Source organism: Sus scrofa, unplaced genomic scaffold, assembly GCF_000003025.6.
Source record: "Sus scrofa isolate TJ Tabasco breed Duroc unplaced genomic scaffold, Sscrofa11.1 Contig2565, whole genome shotgun sequence".
In the NCBI taxonomy this organism is placed as follows: domain Eukaryota; kingdom Metazoa; phylum Chordata; class Mammalia; order Artiodactyla; family Suidae; genus Sus; species Sus scrofa.
In genome coordinates, this window is record NW_018085127.1 from 65,716 (window position 1) to 83,246 (window position 17,531).

The 17,531-nt window shown below is 43.1% G+C and overlaps 1 protein-coding gene across 1 annotated transcript; it reads right to left on the reverse strand.

The window, feature by feature from the left end:
- Positions 1–7,642: 7,642 nt before the first annotated feature.
- On the reverse strand, positions 7,643–17,022 carry LOC110255322 (antigen WC1.1-like; the record flags this gene model as incomplete). The annotated part of the gene is given in 12 exon segments (XM_021081920.1): positions 7,643–7,839; positions 8,860–9,006; positions 10,228–10,311; positions 10,517–10,612; positions 11,023–11,160; positions 11,554–11,586; positions 11,813–12,127; positions 12,219–12,260; positions 13,569–13,883; positions 14,958–15,272; positions 15,354–15,446; positions 16,720–17,022. Coding segments are annotated over 9 exon segments (1,221 nt in total). The 3' UTR covers positions 7,643–7,690.
- Between the last annotated feature and the right edge of the window lie 509 nt (positions 17,023–17,531).

Here is a 17,531-nt window from a genome sequence, read left to right on the forward strand (position 1 = left end):
AGCTAAAGGAGGCACATCTTGCCACATTTATGTAAATTCAGCATATAAGAAGCTCGGAAACTCCAGACTTTATTGAATGCTAATGCCTTTACTTGTTTACTGCTGTAGCTTTGAGAGAGCAAGTTGATCTAAAGGAACAGCAATTGCAAATCATGGTTGGGGATTCTGGAAGTGGCAAACCCGGGTTTGATCATGTCTGACAAAGATAACACCAATGAACTCTAGGAAGAAATAGAAATCACATAAGCAACCCCATGCCCACCGGGTGGGCAGTCCACGGACAGGAAAGTACCTGTATCACGGAGACTCACCTACAGGAGTGAGAGTACTGAGCCCCATATCAGGTCCCCATGCCTGGGATCTGGCTTTGGGAGCAAGAGCCCCTGGAGAATCTGGCGTTGAAGGCCAGTGGGGCATGTGCGCAGGAGCTCCATGGGACTGGGGGAAACAGAGACCTCATTCTTGAAAGGGGCACACGGTTGTTCATGTGCCCTGGGTCCCAGGGACTCCATAGGAATCTGGGTTGGACCTCACTGCAGTGCTTGGAGGATCTCCTGGGAAAATGGGGGGTGTCTGTGGCTTGCTGTGGGGGAAGAAGGTGGGAGGAGATGTTTCTGGAATATTTCATCAGTGTGTGTTCCTCTAGAGGTGGACATTTTGGGAAAATCTGGCTTGACCCATCCGTGCTGAGAAGGCCCAGGCCAAAGGATCATCCAGGTGGGATCACAGCCCCACCCATCAGTAATCAGGCTGCCTCTAATCTCACCAGGAGCCAAAGGCCCACCCACCAGAGGGATAAGAATCAGATCCACCTTCCCAACAGGAAGACTAGAGCAAGCCACCCTTACCAACTTGAGCCACAATCGGGGCAGACATCAGAAGGAAGAGAGGCTACAACTCTATTGTCCGCATAAAGGAGATCACACCAAAAACCTATAAAAATGAAAATGCAGAAAACTATAACTCAGGTAAGGGAGCAAGGAAAAACAAAACAAAACAGAAAGACAGCTAAGTGATCTGGAGAGTATCAGCCTCCAGGAAAAAGCCTTTAGACCGATAATAGTGAAGATGATGCAGGACATTGGAAACAGACTGGAGGCAAAGATTGATAATTTACAGCAAATGGTGAGCAGAGAAATAGGAGATTGAAAACGTAAGCAAGCAGAGATGCAACATAAAATAATGGAAATGAAAAATTCATTAGAAGCAAGCAACAGCAGACTACAGGTGGCAGTAGAACAAATAAGTGAGGGGGAGGACAGCCTAGTGGAAATTACTGATGCAGAACAGAAAAGAGAAAAAAGACTGAAAAGAACTGAAGACAGTCTACGGGAAATCTGGGACGATGTTAAATGCACCAATAACTGTACTATAGGGGTGCCAGAAAGAGAAGAGAGAGCGAAAAGGGCAGAAAAAATATTTGAAGAGACAATAGCCAAAAATGTCCTTAACATGGGAAAGGAAGCACTTGCTGAAATCCAGGAAGCAACAAGTACCATGTAAAATAAACCCAAGGAGGAACGCCCTGAGAGAGATCTTAATCAAACTGACCAAGATTAAAGACAAGGAGAAAATACCAAAAGCAGCTAGGGAAAAGAAACCAATAGCACACAAGGAAACCCCAATAAGGTTGTCAGCAGATTTTTCAGCAGAATCTCTGTAGGCCAGAGGGAGTGGCATGATATACTTAAAGCGATGAAAGGAAAAAACCTCCAACCCAGATTACTTTCCCCAGCCAGGCTTTCATGCAGATTTGAAGGAGAAGTCAAAAGCTTTACAGACAACAAAAGCTAAGAGAATTCAGAAACCCTAAACCAGCTTTACAAGAAATACTAAAGGAACTTCTCTTGGCAGAAAAGAAAAGGCTACAACCAGAAACAAAAACACCTCAAATGACAAGGATCACCAGTAAAGGCATATGCACAGGAAATGTAGGAAATCACCCATGCACAAATATGCGACCAAAACCAGAAATCATGAGGAAAGGAGGGTACAAATGCAGGACACTGGGGATGCACTTGCACTTAAGAGACCAACAACTTAAAACAATCTCGTATGTACATATAGGCTCCTATATCAAGACTTGAGGGTAACTGCAAACCAAAAATCTACAACTGATACACACAAATGAGAAAAATCAACTCAAATACAACACTAAAGATAGTTATCAAACCACAAGAGGAGAGAACAGAAAGAAAGGGAAGAAAAAAGAGCAAGCAAAACAAATCCAAAACAGTTAATAAACAGGCAATAAGAACATACATATCAATAATTACCTTAAATGCAAATAGACTAAATGCCCTAACCAAAAGACATAGACTGGCTGAATGGATACAAAAACAGGCCCATGTATATGCTGTCTTCAGGTGACCCACTTCACTTCTAGGGACACATACAAATAGGAACGTGAGAGGCTGGAAGAAAATATTCCATGCAAACAGATATATATTAAAAAAAAGCTGGAGTAGCAATATTTATATCAGACTAAATAGATCTTAAAATAAAGAATATTATAAGAGACAAAGAAGAACAGTACATAATGATCAAAGGATCAATCCAGGAAGAATATGCACCAATTTTAAATCTATATGCACTCAACATAGGATCACCTTAATATATAAGGCAACAGCGAACAACCTTAAAAGGAGAAATTGACAATAACACAGTCATAGTGGGGGATCTTTACACCCCACTTACAGTAATAGACAGATCATCCAGACAGAAAATCAACAAGGGAAAAGGGCCCTAAATGAAGCATTAGACCAGATGGACTTAATAGATATTTATAGGACAGTCTATCCAAAAGCAACAGAATACACAGTCTTCTCAAATGCACACGGAACATTCTCTAGGATTGATCACATCGATCCCACCTCGGTAACTTTAAGAAAATTGAAATCATATCAAGCATCTTTTCTGACCACAATGCTATATGACTGGAAATCAACAAAAAGAAAAAAACTGCAAAAAACACAAACACGTGGAGACTGAACAACATGCTACTAAACAACTAATGCATCACTGAAGAAATCAGAGGGGAAATTAAAAAATACCTAGAAGCAAATGACAAGAAAACAAAACACTCCAACACCTATGGGATGCGGCAAAAGCAGTTCTAAGAGGGAAGTGTACAGCAATTCAAACCCACCTCAGGAAACAAGAAAAAGCTCAAATAAACCACCTAACTTTCATCTAAAGCACCTAGAGAGAGAGAACAGAGAAGACTGAAAGTTAGCAGAAGGAAAGAAATCATATAGATCAGAGCAGAAATCAATGAAACAGAAACAAAAAAACCGTAGAAAGGATCAGTGAAACAAAAGCTGGTTCTTTGAAAAGATCAACAAAATTGATAAAAAGAAAACCTTAGCCAGACTTAAGAAGAAAACAAGAGAGAGGACTCAAATCAATAAAATTAGAAATGAAAAAGGAGAAGGTACAACAGACACCACAGAAATGCAAAGGATCAAAAGAGACTACTATATGCAAGTATATGCCAATAAAATGGACGACATAGAAGAAAAGGACAAATTCCTAGAAAAGTACCATCTTCCAGGACTAAACCAAGATGAAATAGAAAAGATGAATGGACAAATCACAAGTACTGAAATTGAAATGGTGATGAAAAAACTACCAACAAATAAAAGTCCAGGACCAGATGGCTTCACAGGCGAATTCTATCAAACATTTAGAGAAGACCTAACACCTCTCCTTCTGAAACATTCCAAACAATAGTTTGGAACTACTGAGGAAGGAACACTCCCAAACTCATTCCATGAGGTCACTATTACCCTGCTACCAAAACCAGACAAAGATACCACAAAAAACGAAAATTACAGGCCAATGTCCCCGAGGAACATAGATGCAAAAATCCTCAACAAAATACCAGCAAACCAAATCCAACAATACATTAAAAGGATTGTACCTTATGATAAGTGGGGTTTATCCCAGGGATGCAAGGATTCTTCAATATTAGCCAATCAATCAGTGTGATAGCCCACATTAACAAACTGAAGAATAAAAACCATATGATCCTCTCAATAGATGCAGAAAAAGCCTTTGACAAAATCCAACACCCATTTCTGATAGAACGCCTTCAGCATGTGGGCATAGATGGAAGCTACCTCGACATAATAAAGGCATATATGACGAACCCAGATCTAACAACATCCTCGATGGTGAAAAGCTGAAAGAATTCCTGTTGAGATAGGGAACAAGACAAGGATGTCCGTTCTTGCTGCTACTATTCAACATAGTTTTGGCAGCCCCAGCCACAGCAATCAGAGGAGAAAAAGAGACAAAAGGAATCCAAATTGGAAAGGAAGAAGTAAAACTATCACTATTTGCAGATGACATGATAGCATACCTAGAGAATCCTAAAGACTCTACCAGAAAACTGTTAGAGCTCTTCCATGAACTTGGCAAAGTCATAGGAAACAAAATGAATACAGAGAAATCGGCTGTATTTCTACATACTAACAACGAAAGATCAGAATGAGAAATTAGGGAAACAACCCCATTTACCATCACATCAACAAGAATAAAATGCTTAGGAATAAACCCACCTAAAGAGACAAAAGACCTGTACGCTCAAGTCTGTAAGATACTGATGAAGTCAATCAAAGATGACACAAACAGATAGAAAGCTATACCATGCTCTTGGATTGGAAGAGTCAATATTATCAAAATGACTCTACTACCCAAGGCCATCTACAGATTCAATGCAATCCCTATCAAAGTACCAAGGACATATTTCACAGAACTAGGACAACATATCTTAAAGTTTGTTTGGAAGCACGAAGGACCCAGAATAGCCAAAGCCATCCTGAGAAAGAAAACTGGAGCTGGAGGAATCAGGCTCCCTGACTTCAGATTATACTACAAAGCTACAGTCATCAAAACCATGTGGTACAGGCACAAAGACAGAAATGTAGATCAGTGGAACAGGATAGAAAGCCCAGAATTAAACCCACGCACCTACAGTCAACTAATCTATGAAAAAGGAGGCAGGAACATCCAATGGAGAAAAGACAGTCCCTTCAACAAGTGGTGCTTGGAAGACTGGACAGCCACATGGGAAAGAATGAAGGTAGAACCCTTCCTAACACCATGCACAAAAATGAACTCAAAATGGTTTCAAGACCTAAATATAAAACGCTTAGTGGAAAACGTAGGCAAAATGCTCTCCGACATAAACACAGCAATATTTTCTCAGATCTACCTCCTAGAGTAATGACAATAAAAACAAAAATAAACAAATGGGACGTAATTAAATTTAAAAGTTTCTGCACAGAAAAGGAAACACTAAACAAAACAAAAAGACAACTCACAGAATGGGAGAAAATCTTTGCAAATGAAGCAACTGACAAGGGATTAAACTCCAAAATTTGAAACACCTTCTGAAGCTCAATAACAACAACAACAAAACAACCGCAACCCCATCAAAAAATGGGCAGAAGATCTAAACAGACAATTTTCCGAAGAAGACATATAGATGGCCAAAAAACACATGAAAAGATGTTCAACATCACCCATAATTAGAGAAATGCAAATCCAACCCTCTATGAGGTACCACCGGCCAGAATGGCCATCATCAAAAAGTCTACAAACAATAAATGCTGCAGAGGGTGTGGAGAAAAGGAAACGCTATTACACTGTTGGTGGGAATGTAAACTGGTGTAACCACTGTGGAAAACAGTATGAAGATTCCTCAGAAAACTAAAAATAGAATTACCCTTTGATCCAGAGAAAACCATGACTTGAAAAGGTACATGAGCTGCAATGTTCATTGCAGCACTATATACAACAGCCAAGACATGGAAACAACCTAAATGTCCATTGACAGAGGAGTGGATAAAGAAGACATGGTACATATACACAATGGGATATTACTCAGCCAGTAAAAGGAGAGAAATAACAGCATTTGCAGCAACATGGATGGACCTAGAAATTATCATGCTAAGTGAAGTCAGTCAGACAATGAGACAGCACCACCAAATGCTATCACTTATATGTGGACTCTTCAAAGAAGGACACAATGAACCTCTTTGCAGAACAGACGCTGACTCACAGACTCTGAAAAACTTATGGTTTCCAAGGGAGACCGGTTGGGGGGAGTAGGGGGATGCGCTGGGGGTTTGGGATGGAAATGCTATAAAATCAGGGTGTGATGATCATTGTACAACTATAAATGTAATAAAATTCATTGAGTAATTAAAAAAGTAAATCACAACAATTTGAAGATACTTCACAGGAACTTAATTTAGGTAGAAGCTAGAGGAGACTCAGGACATAATGGTGCATGTTACAATGCCTAGAATAACTGCTAAAAAAATGCTAGGGAATACATCTAAAAGGCTAACAGAGGAATTAAAGCAGAATGTTGCATGTATTCAATTACTTAAAAGAAAGTAGAACAAGAGGACCAAAAGAAACAGGAGGGAAAGGGTAAAATGGTAGAACTCAATCCACTTATATTATCATTACATCAGGTGTAAGTGGACCAAACCCTCTAATTAAAAGGCATAGACTGAGTCAATGCACCCATTAGAGCTGCTTTACTAAACAGTAGTGGTCATACCAAATCCTGATGAAGATGCAGAGAAACTAGATCTCTCCTATATTGCTGGTGGGAATAGAGCCACTCTGGAAAAGAGACGGTTCCTTCAAAACAAAACCGTCTCTGGAAAAGAGACGGTTCCTTCAATAGTGTGGCCATTGAACTCTTGGAGTTCTTTCCAGGTGATTGACTAGTTATGTCTCTTGATTCAGATAATTGTTATAAATGGTTGATTTTGGTAAACGTGAGTCTGAGAATGGTTTGGGGAAGGAGAATAGCATTGTTTGGCTTATTCGTCCCTGGCTCCCCAGCTATCTCTCAGTCTTGATACAACTCTAGGAAATATGTGAGGATAGTTTGGGGTGGGAAGAGTTCAAAGTAAACACAACCACTTAAAATTTTTACACGAATGGGGGTTTAGAGGTGCTGAGTAGCTCCACAAAAAGAGCCAGAGAAGGGAATGGAAAATACATACTAATGGAAAGGATGGGAAATGACAGAAGTTACAAAGAATAGAAGGTGCGATTTGATAGAAAGGGCAGAGATTTAGGATATTGTCGAAAAACTAGAAAAGACAGAGGGCAGTTAGAGTAAAAGGTATTGTTAGGTAGCAGCAGGTTTTTGGTGTTATTATTATTATACAAAAATTTGATAAAATTAGAAGGGCAACGACCATTTCCCTCTATTTGATCAACCCAATTCACTTTGAACCTCACTCCTAGGTTTCAGTGGAGGATAGGTGTGATATTTTGAAATATTGTTAGGCTTTTTTTGAGTTTCTTGCTCTAAGAGTCAACACCTAGTTCAGGACCAGATTTCAGAGTTTAATGTTACTTCAGAAAGCACGAATTTCTCTGTACCTAAGGGAAGGCAAGACTGGAGTCTGTGGGGGAGGTGAATAACACTGATTCTCAAGTGAGGTTTCACTTGGAGAAAGGGGTATATTTGAAGATGATTTTCCAAGGTCAGCGGTGGTGAATACCCCAAGATTCTTAAGAGAACAACTTTTGTCTGTGAAGCTCAAGAGTGTTCATTACGAACAATTTCTTTAATCAGTGCCGCATGTAAAAACTCTAGAGTCAGGACGAAAACAAAACTCTCATTTATTTGAGAAACAATATTGTGGACGTTTCTTCAAAGTGTCTCTTGCTTCAAAAAGTGGCATGACATGATGCTAAGATCAACATCGTCATACCCAGGATCTTCTCGTCTCAGGACCAATGAGGATTCTTTCTCTTCCATGCTAGAGTTGACAGCTTCTCCAGGAGACTGCAGAGAGATGCCTGAAACAATAAGGAGAATCCCAGTTTGAGTGGTGACAAGAAGACTGGATGTAGTCCTATGGTGGAAGGAGACTAGTCAAACTGACTACAGAATATCTGTGGAAACACAGCACTTTTCTGAAAGGCTAGATGAAGCTACTTCATACACTCTCAGCTACTCATGCAAAGTCTTGTCTTGACCTTGCCAGTTGGAAAGGAGACAGGCATGCCTGTTCCACACCAGTCTGCTCTGATTTCATAAGGAATGGAGGCAGGAGATGACCAACTAGAGTGCCTCAGTTGCCCCCTGCTCAGCACCTTGATAAAAGATCAAGCCTGACCTATAAGTATTGATGAGAGCAACTTGCTTCCTGTGTCAGATGCCAAAGGGGGACAGCTCAACCAAATTCCAAAACCCCTGCTCCCCAAGGACCACATGTTCACCCAGAAGCAGAAAGCCTTGTCCTGGGGGATGAGGGTCTTCATTTGTCAATTGAAAGAGTGAGAGAAAATTGTGTCTTGGTTTCCCTGGAGGGCTGAGATTTTATGTCTCTTTCATTGCCAATTCTGCTCAAAGAGTGAGAAATATCATCATTAAACATTGGGTTTAATGTTTCCAAAACAAATTTTTACAGATCTTAAATTTTACTGACACTCCTATTTACAAACTTTCCAGAGAAAGTATACTTCAATTAAAAAAATTACCATCAAAAAAAGAACTTTCCAGAGTACTTCTCACAATACGAAAGAACCGCAAAACTTGCTGTCAGAACATTCATCAGTTTGGGGTATGAAAATAGGAGGAAAGCCTCTGCAACCATACAGACCTGTCCACATCCAACTGATGGTGGACACAGACACAGAGAACACACTTCTCAGAAGATGAGATGAGCTACAATGTAACAAGGGTGAGGCAGAGCTGATCTTATCTGGGGATAGGTGTGTACTGAGACCCTGACAGTAAGTAAAAACAGACTATTGATGAGCCAAAAGTAATCTCCTCCATGATAAGGAAGTCAGCCTACCGAGCTGTCCACTCACCTGTCTGGGAATACCTGTTACCACCTCCATCCTCTGTGGAAAAATAATTCTCACTCCTCCCAGGAGAGAAAGGAATTTCAGGAACAGGTAACTCTTCAACATCATCGTAACCATTTCCTGTGGCATTGACATGCTCTCCCCGAGGCTCTAAAGACAGAGAAGGACTTAGGTGGAGTAGCAAAGTATGGGCTGGACTAAGGGATGTCCTAAGCCCCTTCTGATGCAGAGACTCTAATAGATGATAAATATAGCCACCATATTCCAGGGTTGTGCCAAAGGCATGTATTTGATCTCCATGTTCTCAGAAATCATTTAAATCTTCAAAATATTTCAATATATCATGGCCAATCGCAGTTTTCTAACATGGCATCTCATACTGTAAAGCATCAACAAAAGCTATTGTGCCATGAGTTTCAGGTACTATTTTCAAGCATATGACACAGAGTTGTCACATATTTTATGTGTATATCAGTGACTGGGGGAGATGAATCTGGACCAAGAGAATGAGGGGTCCCTGTGCCTTCTGAAGCTTTGGGAGTCAACAGGGCTGGTAGGAAGAGGAAGCCTGGACATCAGTCACTCAGAGACAGGATATCCCACAGTCCCAATTTCTGGATGCCTGTGTTTCAAACCCTTCTGGTCCTTGGTTGAATCTAATCTCCATGAGTTACCCATCTTTACATCCTGGAGAAGATCCAGGTGGGGACATTCTCTTTTCTCGGGTTCCTTGTGAGGAAGAGGTTCTAGTAGTGGATAACTACAGGCATCAATCACTCCATATATTCCAGGTCTTATCAATATTAATAGTTTTGTCTCAAATAAGTGAGAATTATTTGGTTTGGCTTAAAAAATAGTTTTGTCTCAATATGCACAAACTCCATGAAATAATTCAGATAGCATAGTACTGCTCTGTCCAAGCATAGCTCACAAATGTTCCCTTTAGCTAGAGAAATTTGAGCTTATCCATGTGGAGTGTTATTTTTAAAAAAACATGGGCTTTGGATAGATTTACAAGGAGATCCTGCTGAATAGCATTGAGAACTATGTCTAGATACTCATGTTGCAACAGAAGAAAGGGTGGGGGAAAAACTGTAATTGTAATGTATACATGTAAGGATAACCTGACCCCCTTGCTGTACAGTGGGAAAATAAAAAAACAAACAAACATGACTTTGGATCTTTAATAATACATTAGATGATGGCTGTATCTGAGGAGAAGAAGTTGTGGCTACAGAGAACTGAGGTCCACAGTGGGCAATCATGGACTGGTGAGAAGAGATCCTTCCTATTCTAATCACAGGAGGGTTCCCTCAGATAAGATTACCCCTCCTCATGCCCTCCATCCAAGGGAAGGCCTATCCCTACTACCTGGAGCATATTCAGGGTCTCCATCCTCCTCAGTGTCCCCTGTGTAATATGGCAGCCGAGTCACTGAGTCATCAGACAGGCTTGCTGGTAGGGAGAAAAACATCACAGACAAACAGAAACATTTCCCATAGCAGGAAGCCCAGCGTCATCGTTTAGAGGAAATATTGAGGCTTTGTCCTTGTAGAGAAGGGCTTGCAACTTGTGGGAGTTTGAGCTAGTGTTTGGGTTTGTGCTTGCTACAGGTAACACACAGCTAGCTCATGGAGAGAGCAGAGGGCATGGGACACACCTGGGCTGTCCAGTAGGTCCTCCTTCTCTGGTTTTACGAGGTCATCAATCTCCTGGTACAAGCCTTCATCGACAGCATCTTCAAAAGCAGATAAGGCTGGGAAGCAGCAAGAGTTTAGAGGCTGTCCCTGGAGATGTTCCTCTCACCAACAGACCCAATGCACTTGAGGAAACTCTTCTGGGATGCCAGAGCTCTTTTATCAGCCTTCTAAAACAGAACTGGGTTTCCCGACCCTGACCTTCATCCCACACATTCCACACTCAATTTCTACTGAAATTTCTCCTTCCTGTTCACGCAGGAAGTTATAATTGTTGAGAGATTTGACATTCAGTCCGGGGCCAGGGCTTGATTCATCCTTTCAAAGCTTTTCTGTCTATTTTAGAAAAGTTGGAATTGTGACAGATAATGAGGGTGGAGACCAATACTTGTGTATTTTTCTTGATGTCACACCTGGATCAATACCTTTCCCACTACTTTCCAGATCATTTAGCATCCCTACAGCCTACCTTGGTGCTCTGCTCTCCATCTGTGTAGCTGAATCCCCAGGATAACGAGGACCAGGAAGAGAAGGGCCCCCAGTATGATACAGAGGATCCCAGGAAGGGAGAAGAGGCCAAGGACAGGAGCTGAGCCTGCAGTGGTGCCTGAGGACAGAGGGCCATGAGGTTTCAGGAGGATTATAAGACCAGAAGAACACCCAAATTCCTCCTTATCCCAGTCATCTTCTGAATCCTCAAGACTGAAGTCACCACTCAGATACAATGGGTCTGTCTGATCCCCAAGGTGAGACTGATCCAGGTCCTTGCCTGAGCTGTGCCAACTGTCTTCTGGATCTGCTTCTGAAGGGGTTTTGCTCAATTAAAGCTGGTGAACCTCTGGACATTACAGCTGCCACTACTTAGTAGGAGTATAAACATCTGATCATTAGGCTTTTCTGACTGATACGGAAATTTGCTCAAAAATACATGTACAGTGGAGTTCCTTGAAAATATGGGAGTCTCCTCTAACACATGGCTCAGAGCCACAGAACCACTTACTTCCACGAGTCGGGGGAACTGTTGTCCTCTCGCCTGGAGAGAAGTGAAAAAGAATAGATCATTATATTGAGTTGGCCTGAGAAAGCCATAGGGTTACTCTTACCATCCCTGGCACATTGAACTGTTTCAGGTTCCAGGAGATCAGGCAGTAACCTCTCCTGGAGCCAGAGCGCCAAACAACTGATTATTCCAGAGAAGGTTTCGGGACACAAACTTTCATGTCCTTCAGTCCTAGCCCCTCACCTGGTCCTCCACTCACCAGAGCATCTCACTCCAGCGTCCTCCTCGTGCTTGCAGTCGCTCTGCCCCCAGGGCCCCGCAGCACAGTCCCACAGGGAGGACTCCCTGCCCCTGCACTGCACCTCGTCCAGCCAGATGCTCCCACTTCCAGGGCCAAATGCCGCATCCCGCAGGGCTTCCAGGGCATGGCCACAGCCCAGCTGCTGACACACCACCTCGGCCTCTGCCAGGCTCCAGGAGTCATCACACACTGTGCCCCAGGAGCCGCTGTGCCACACCTCCACTCGCCCTGAGCACAGGCTGTTTCCTCCCCTGAGTCGCAGCTTCTCTTTGTCTGAAAAGGCAGCAGCCCCTCCTGTGACTGCCCCTGGTGGGAAGGAGGGAGCCCCTGGGAGGCACAGGGGAGGCTGGAGGGGCTGACATACCTGTGCAGGGCACAGCAGCTGGACAGCTCTTGGGTCTCCTTCCTGCAGAAGCGAAGGAGAGGGACGTCCTGAGTCAGGGACAGCTGGGGTTGTCTTGTCCCCCAAACAAAGTTATCTATGACCTTTGGCTCAGTGCAAATGACAAGTGAAAACACAGGCTTCATAATCTAATGGGCTCAGACTTTCACTTGATCCTTCATAAGCTGAAATATTTTTTTATTTACTGGTTTATCAGTCTCCATATCCCAGAACAAATGCATGTATAGACACCTACAAATATATCTACACACACACTTACACCTCCCATGAAAGCTGCTCTAGTGGAAAGACTTTTCAAATCTTATTCACTTTGTTTTTCAAGGACTGTGTACATTGGATGCCCACATTCAATATGTATGGAGAACTCCTTTAAATACAGTGGTGTGGGTTTGATAAATATTTACTGAACGAACAAAATCCAGTGAAATATAATTCCTTTAAATTCATCCTAATCTGGAGTTCCCGTCGTGGCACAGCGGAAACAAATCCGACTAGGAACAATGAAGTTGCGGGTTCAATCCCTGGCCTCGATCAGTGGGTTGTGGATGCGGCGTTGCTGTGAGCTGTGGTGTAGGTTGCAGATGTGGCCTGGATCTGGCCTTGCTGTGGCTCTGGTGTAGGCCAGCAGCCGTAACTCCAATTAGACCCCTAGCCTGGGAACCTCCATAAGCCGCTGCTGTGGCCCTAAAAAGACAAAAAGAAAAAAAAAAGAAAAAAAGAAAAGAAAATCTTATTTGCAACAACATAGAAGGAATTCAAGGGCAATACGCTAAGTGAAATAAGCCAGTCAGAGAAAGACAAATACCACATGAGCTCACTTGCATGGGCATTCTCAAAAAAATAAACAAGTAAATTCAGAGATGCAGAGAAAATTTTGGTGGTTGCCAAAGGTGGGTAGGTCCTGTGGGATAAATGGGTAAAGGCAGTCAAATGATACACAATTACAGCTATAAGATAAATAAGTTATGGGAATGTGATGTCTAGCATGGTGACTAAGCTAATACTATATTGTGTGTTTCAAAGTGGGTAAGAAAATACATCTTAACGGTCTCATCTTAAAAAAATTGTAACTATGGTGATGGATATCATTTCCCAATACATCCAGATATACAAGTGTTATGAAGTACAGCTGAAACCAATGTTATGTGAATTATATATCAATTATAATGAATTTGTGGATTAAACGAGCTCCATCCAAACTTCATTTTGTAGACTTGATTTAAACTCATCGCTTACATTTAAAAATATGAAATCTCACTAACAACATACTACAGGGTTCAGACGGACACACAGAAACGGACAGTAAGTCACCTGCACAGGAGACATAGGCTTCCTCCTTTGGATAGCACGAATTGTAATTCCAAGGGTCAGAAGGACACACCCAGAGAGAGCTATCAGTTTTCCGACACTGGATTAAGTCTACCCACCGGGGTCTAGAACCTTCCCTAAAAGCCACCGAAGAGTTAAGGGTTCCACTGTCCCCACAGCCAAGCTGCCTGCAGATGATGGACAAGGTGATGTCTTCCATGGGGCTGCGGCAGACACCGCCCCAGGTCCCGTTGTAGAAAACTTCCAGCCACCCGGCACACTCCTGGTCCTCGCTCACCACCCTGAGGGCCAGGGACTCTGCAATGGAAAGGGGGGACCACGACACAGTGAGCCCTCCACTCAAAGCTCTGGGTTTTCTTCTCTCCCAGAAACTGTGAACACTCATCCCCAACCAGCTGAGCAGATGCCCACTGGGAGACAAGACTGAACTCTGTCTCTCTTTTACCTGACTTTGTGCATATCTGTCTGTCTTTCTATTTCTACCACCGTGATGTAGTGAAATATGAACTAAGAGGAAGACCAGCATGGGCACCAGCAGGAGTGGGCAGTGAATCCTGCTTCCTGACAAAACCTCCAAAATCTATGTGAAAGGGTTGTGGATAGTGGTGCGATAGCTGGAATAATCCCTGGAACCTGTGAATGTATGACTTTACTTGGCAAAAGGGATTGTAACAATGTGACTAAAATAGAACCTTGAGATGTGAGATTAAGCTGGAATACTGTGGATTGATCACGTGAGCCCAGTCTAATCACATTCTTAGACCCACTGTCATAAAAGTGGAATACTCTTCCCAGCTGTGGTCAGAGGGAGCTGTGACTATGCATAATGATTAGAAACATGCAACATTGCTGGTGATGAATGAAGGAGGCAGTGAAGCAGGAATATCAGGCAGTTTCTAGAGGCTTGAAAAGATAAGAAACAGAATTTTCCCCACAGCCTCAGAAGGGAAGCAGCTCTGTTGAACTCTTGATTTTAGCCCAGACCAAGTCTGTTGGAATCTAATCGACAGAACTGGAAGGCAATAAAAACCTGTTGTTTTAAACCACTGAGTAGTAATTTGTTACAGAAGCAAATGGAAACCAGTAAAGTGGGTGTAAGATTTTGTACCAGACATAACTGAAGAGGGAGCCCTGCTTTCAAGTGGAAACTGTAAGAAATGGCTCTGCCAGGAGATACTGCTGAGAGGAAAGCTCCAGAACCTCAGCTGCTACAGGAGCAAGCGAAACATCTACTTCACATTTGCTACAAAGTCAGGCTCCCTGGGAGGAAGCGTCCTTCTCTGGCCCTTTCAGCAACTCTCCCTCAGGGCTCAGATCCCACCTCCAGGGCCCTCACCCCTCCCCAACCTGTGGACAATGTGTTGAGCGGACCTGAGCAGATGACCCCTGCGTCCTCTTTGTGTCTGCAGTTGTGCTGCCCCCAGCCCCGGGAAGGGCACTGCCATAGGTGGGACTCCTTTCCTGTACAGTTCACGTCATCCAGCCAGATGCGTCCTGAGCCCGCCCCGAAGTGAGCAGACCCTGGGGCACTGAGGGCTTCTCCACAGCCTAGCTGCCTGCACACCACATGTGCATCGTCCAGGTCCCAGCTGTCATCACAGATGGTGCCCCAGGAGCCCTGGCGAAGGATCTCCACTCTCCCTGAGCAGTAACTCCCTCCATCCACCAGGCGCAGCTGTCTGCTGTCTGAGGAGAGAGAGTCAGAAAAAGAGGTGGGAGATTTACACAGGGAAGGAGGAGGGTTTTCTGGTCCTGTGCGACCCCTACCTGAGCAGTTGGCGGTGCCCTCCTCTGAGGCTGCAGAGCCTGCTGGTTCAGACAGGGAGTCATTGCACTGAGGCAGCCCCTGGGTCTGGTTTCCTACAGAAACAGCAATGAACAGAGGGTTGGTGGGGTTGGAGTACAGGACCTGAATTAAACTAGTATAACTTGGGGATGGGGTCTGAGATGAAAGCATAACATAGCCTGAAATTATCATAACTTTAGAGTTCACTTTCTCCAAGGAGAGTTCTGCTTTGACAACGTCACATGTTTTTTAAAAGCAGTTTTGCACTAAGATGAGTGAATAAGGGACCAACACAGCTGGCAAGAAAAGCAACAAAGTTAGAAAGATGATGTAAAGCAACTCCTGTGAATTAAAATTACCCTGACTTACTACAATGCTCCAATAATGAAGAAATGTAGTTAGTATTGGTGCTAGGATAAACAATGATACAGTGGAATAGAACAGAGGGTCTAAAAAAGACACACGTGAACGCACTCTGCTTAAGACAGAGCTGGCACTGCCTTGGAGAAAGAGTCTTTTCAGGAAAAACTCAACTGGATATCTACATGAATCGACCCTTATTTAACATAGATATCGATTTCAGAAGGAACATAAATTATATGCAAGAAAAGATTAAACTTCTATAAGACCTTTTGGAGATGTTTCTATGATCTCAGAGTAGCAAGTTCTTTTGAAGGATATAAGAAACATAAATGTACAGGGAAATGTGGAAAAGTTATATTTCTAAGATTAAAAAGTCGTTGTCACGGTAATTTATAGCATCATATTGCAATAGTCAGAACGGGAAACAACTCAATCTCTACCATTAGTCAACTGGATCAGGGCATGGTATGTGATCATTCAAAGGCATATTCTCCAGTGACAAAAAAATAAGTGCTGCGACAAACAACATATGAAATCTAAACATAATTCTGAGTTCATGAAGTTAACAAAAAAACACACTGCTTGATTTATATAGAGTTCAAGAATTGATAAAATAGTCTCATTAGTACAAGTCAGGTAAGTGGTTTTCGTTGGAGAGGAGGGAGGGCATAGTTACTGGAAGGAAGAGTGACTTCTGCAGTGCTCTGAATGTTCTTTTTGTTGCTCTGGGTTGGAATACATGACTGAGGTATACATTTATTGTTTCTACATGGTTTCTGTGATTATACACAAATAATAATATTTTTAAATACATTAAACTCAGAACACAACTTGGCCTGAACTTAAGAAGAAATGAGCAATCAGAAGAACCATATATCACCATGACATATCTTATTTTGAAGCCAGTTTTCCAGCACTCTTTGCCCTTAGGGACATTCCCCCCCAGGAGCATCCTGAGTACCAGTTAGCCCTTCCCTCTCTTACCTGAGCAGATCACAGAGGCTGTGTTCCCATGGGCACAGTCAGGAACACCCAGGGCAGTCACAGGCAATGCCACAAGAAGGACTCAGCCCAGAGCAGTGAAATCGGCTTTCCACATCGGATCACCTCCTCTGCTCCCTTCGGGTGGAGAGGGCGACTCCACAGCCGAGCTGACGACACACAACATTGGCATTGGCCATGGTCCAGTGGGAGGCACAGAGTGTCTCCATCCTCCAGAAATATTCATCTCCACTCGCCCCGCACACTGAGAGGTGCCATTTCTCATGAGCCGGACTTCCGTGTATGCTGGTGGGAGAAGACGGATTTCAGCAACATCTCAGTTTTCTTACCTGAACTGGGTAGGCAGGGAGAAAAAAAAAAAATGGTAGGTCTAGACCCTCCCACCTCTACCCAACCACAGACTGAACCCTAGTCGACCCCCCCACCACTCCACATGACTGGGCTGAAGCATCGACAGGCTCCATTTCCCAAATGTTCTACTCGCCCTGAGCAGGGTCCATTTCTCCAACCAGATGCACAAATCCTAAGCGAAACAGGCAAACAGCAAAGCCAGGGAAGGTTCATGATCCTGGCTTGCAGAGGAAAACAATGTGTTACAAACAAGGGTGTGAAAGGTTTTCTTTTCCAGGGCTGGGGCCTGGAAAGAGAGTTTGTCAGTCATTGTCAGATTTGCATTTTCACAGGAAAGTTTCTAAAGAGAATCCAGGATTTGCAGGGTCATGTGATGGCTATTCCAAGATGTATCTTTTGAGTTGTGGGAATGTGAATTCCTCACCCAATGGTCTGGAAACTAC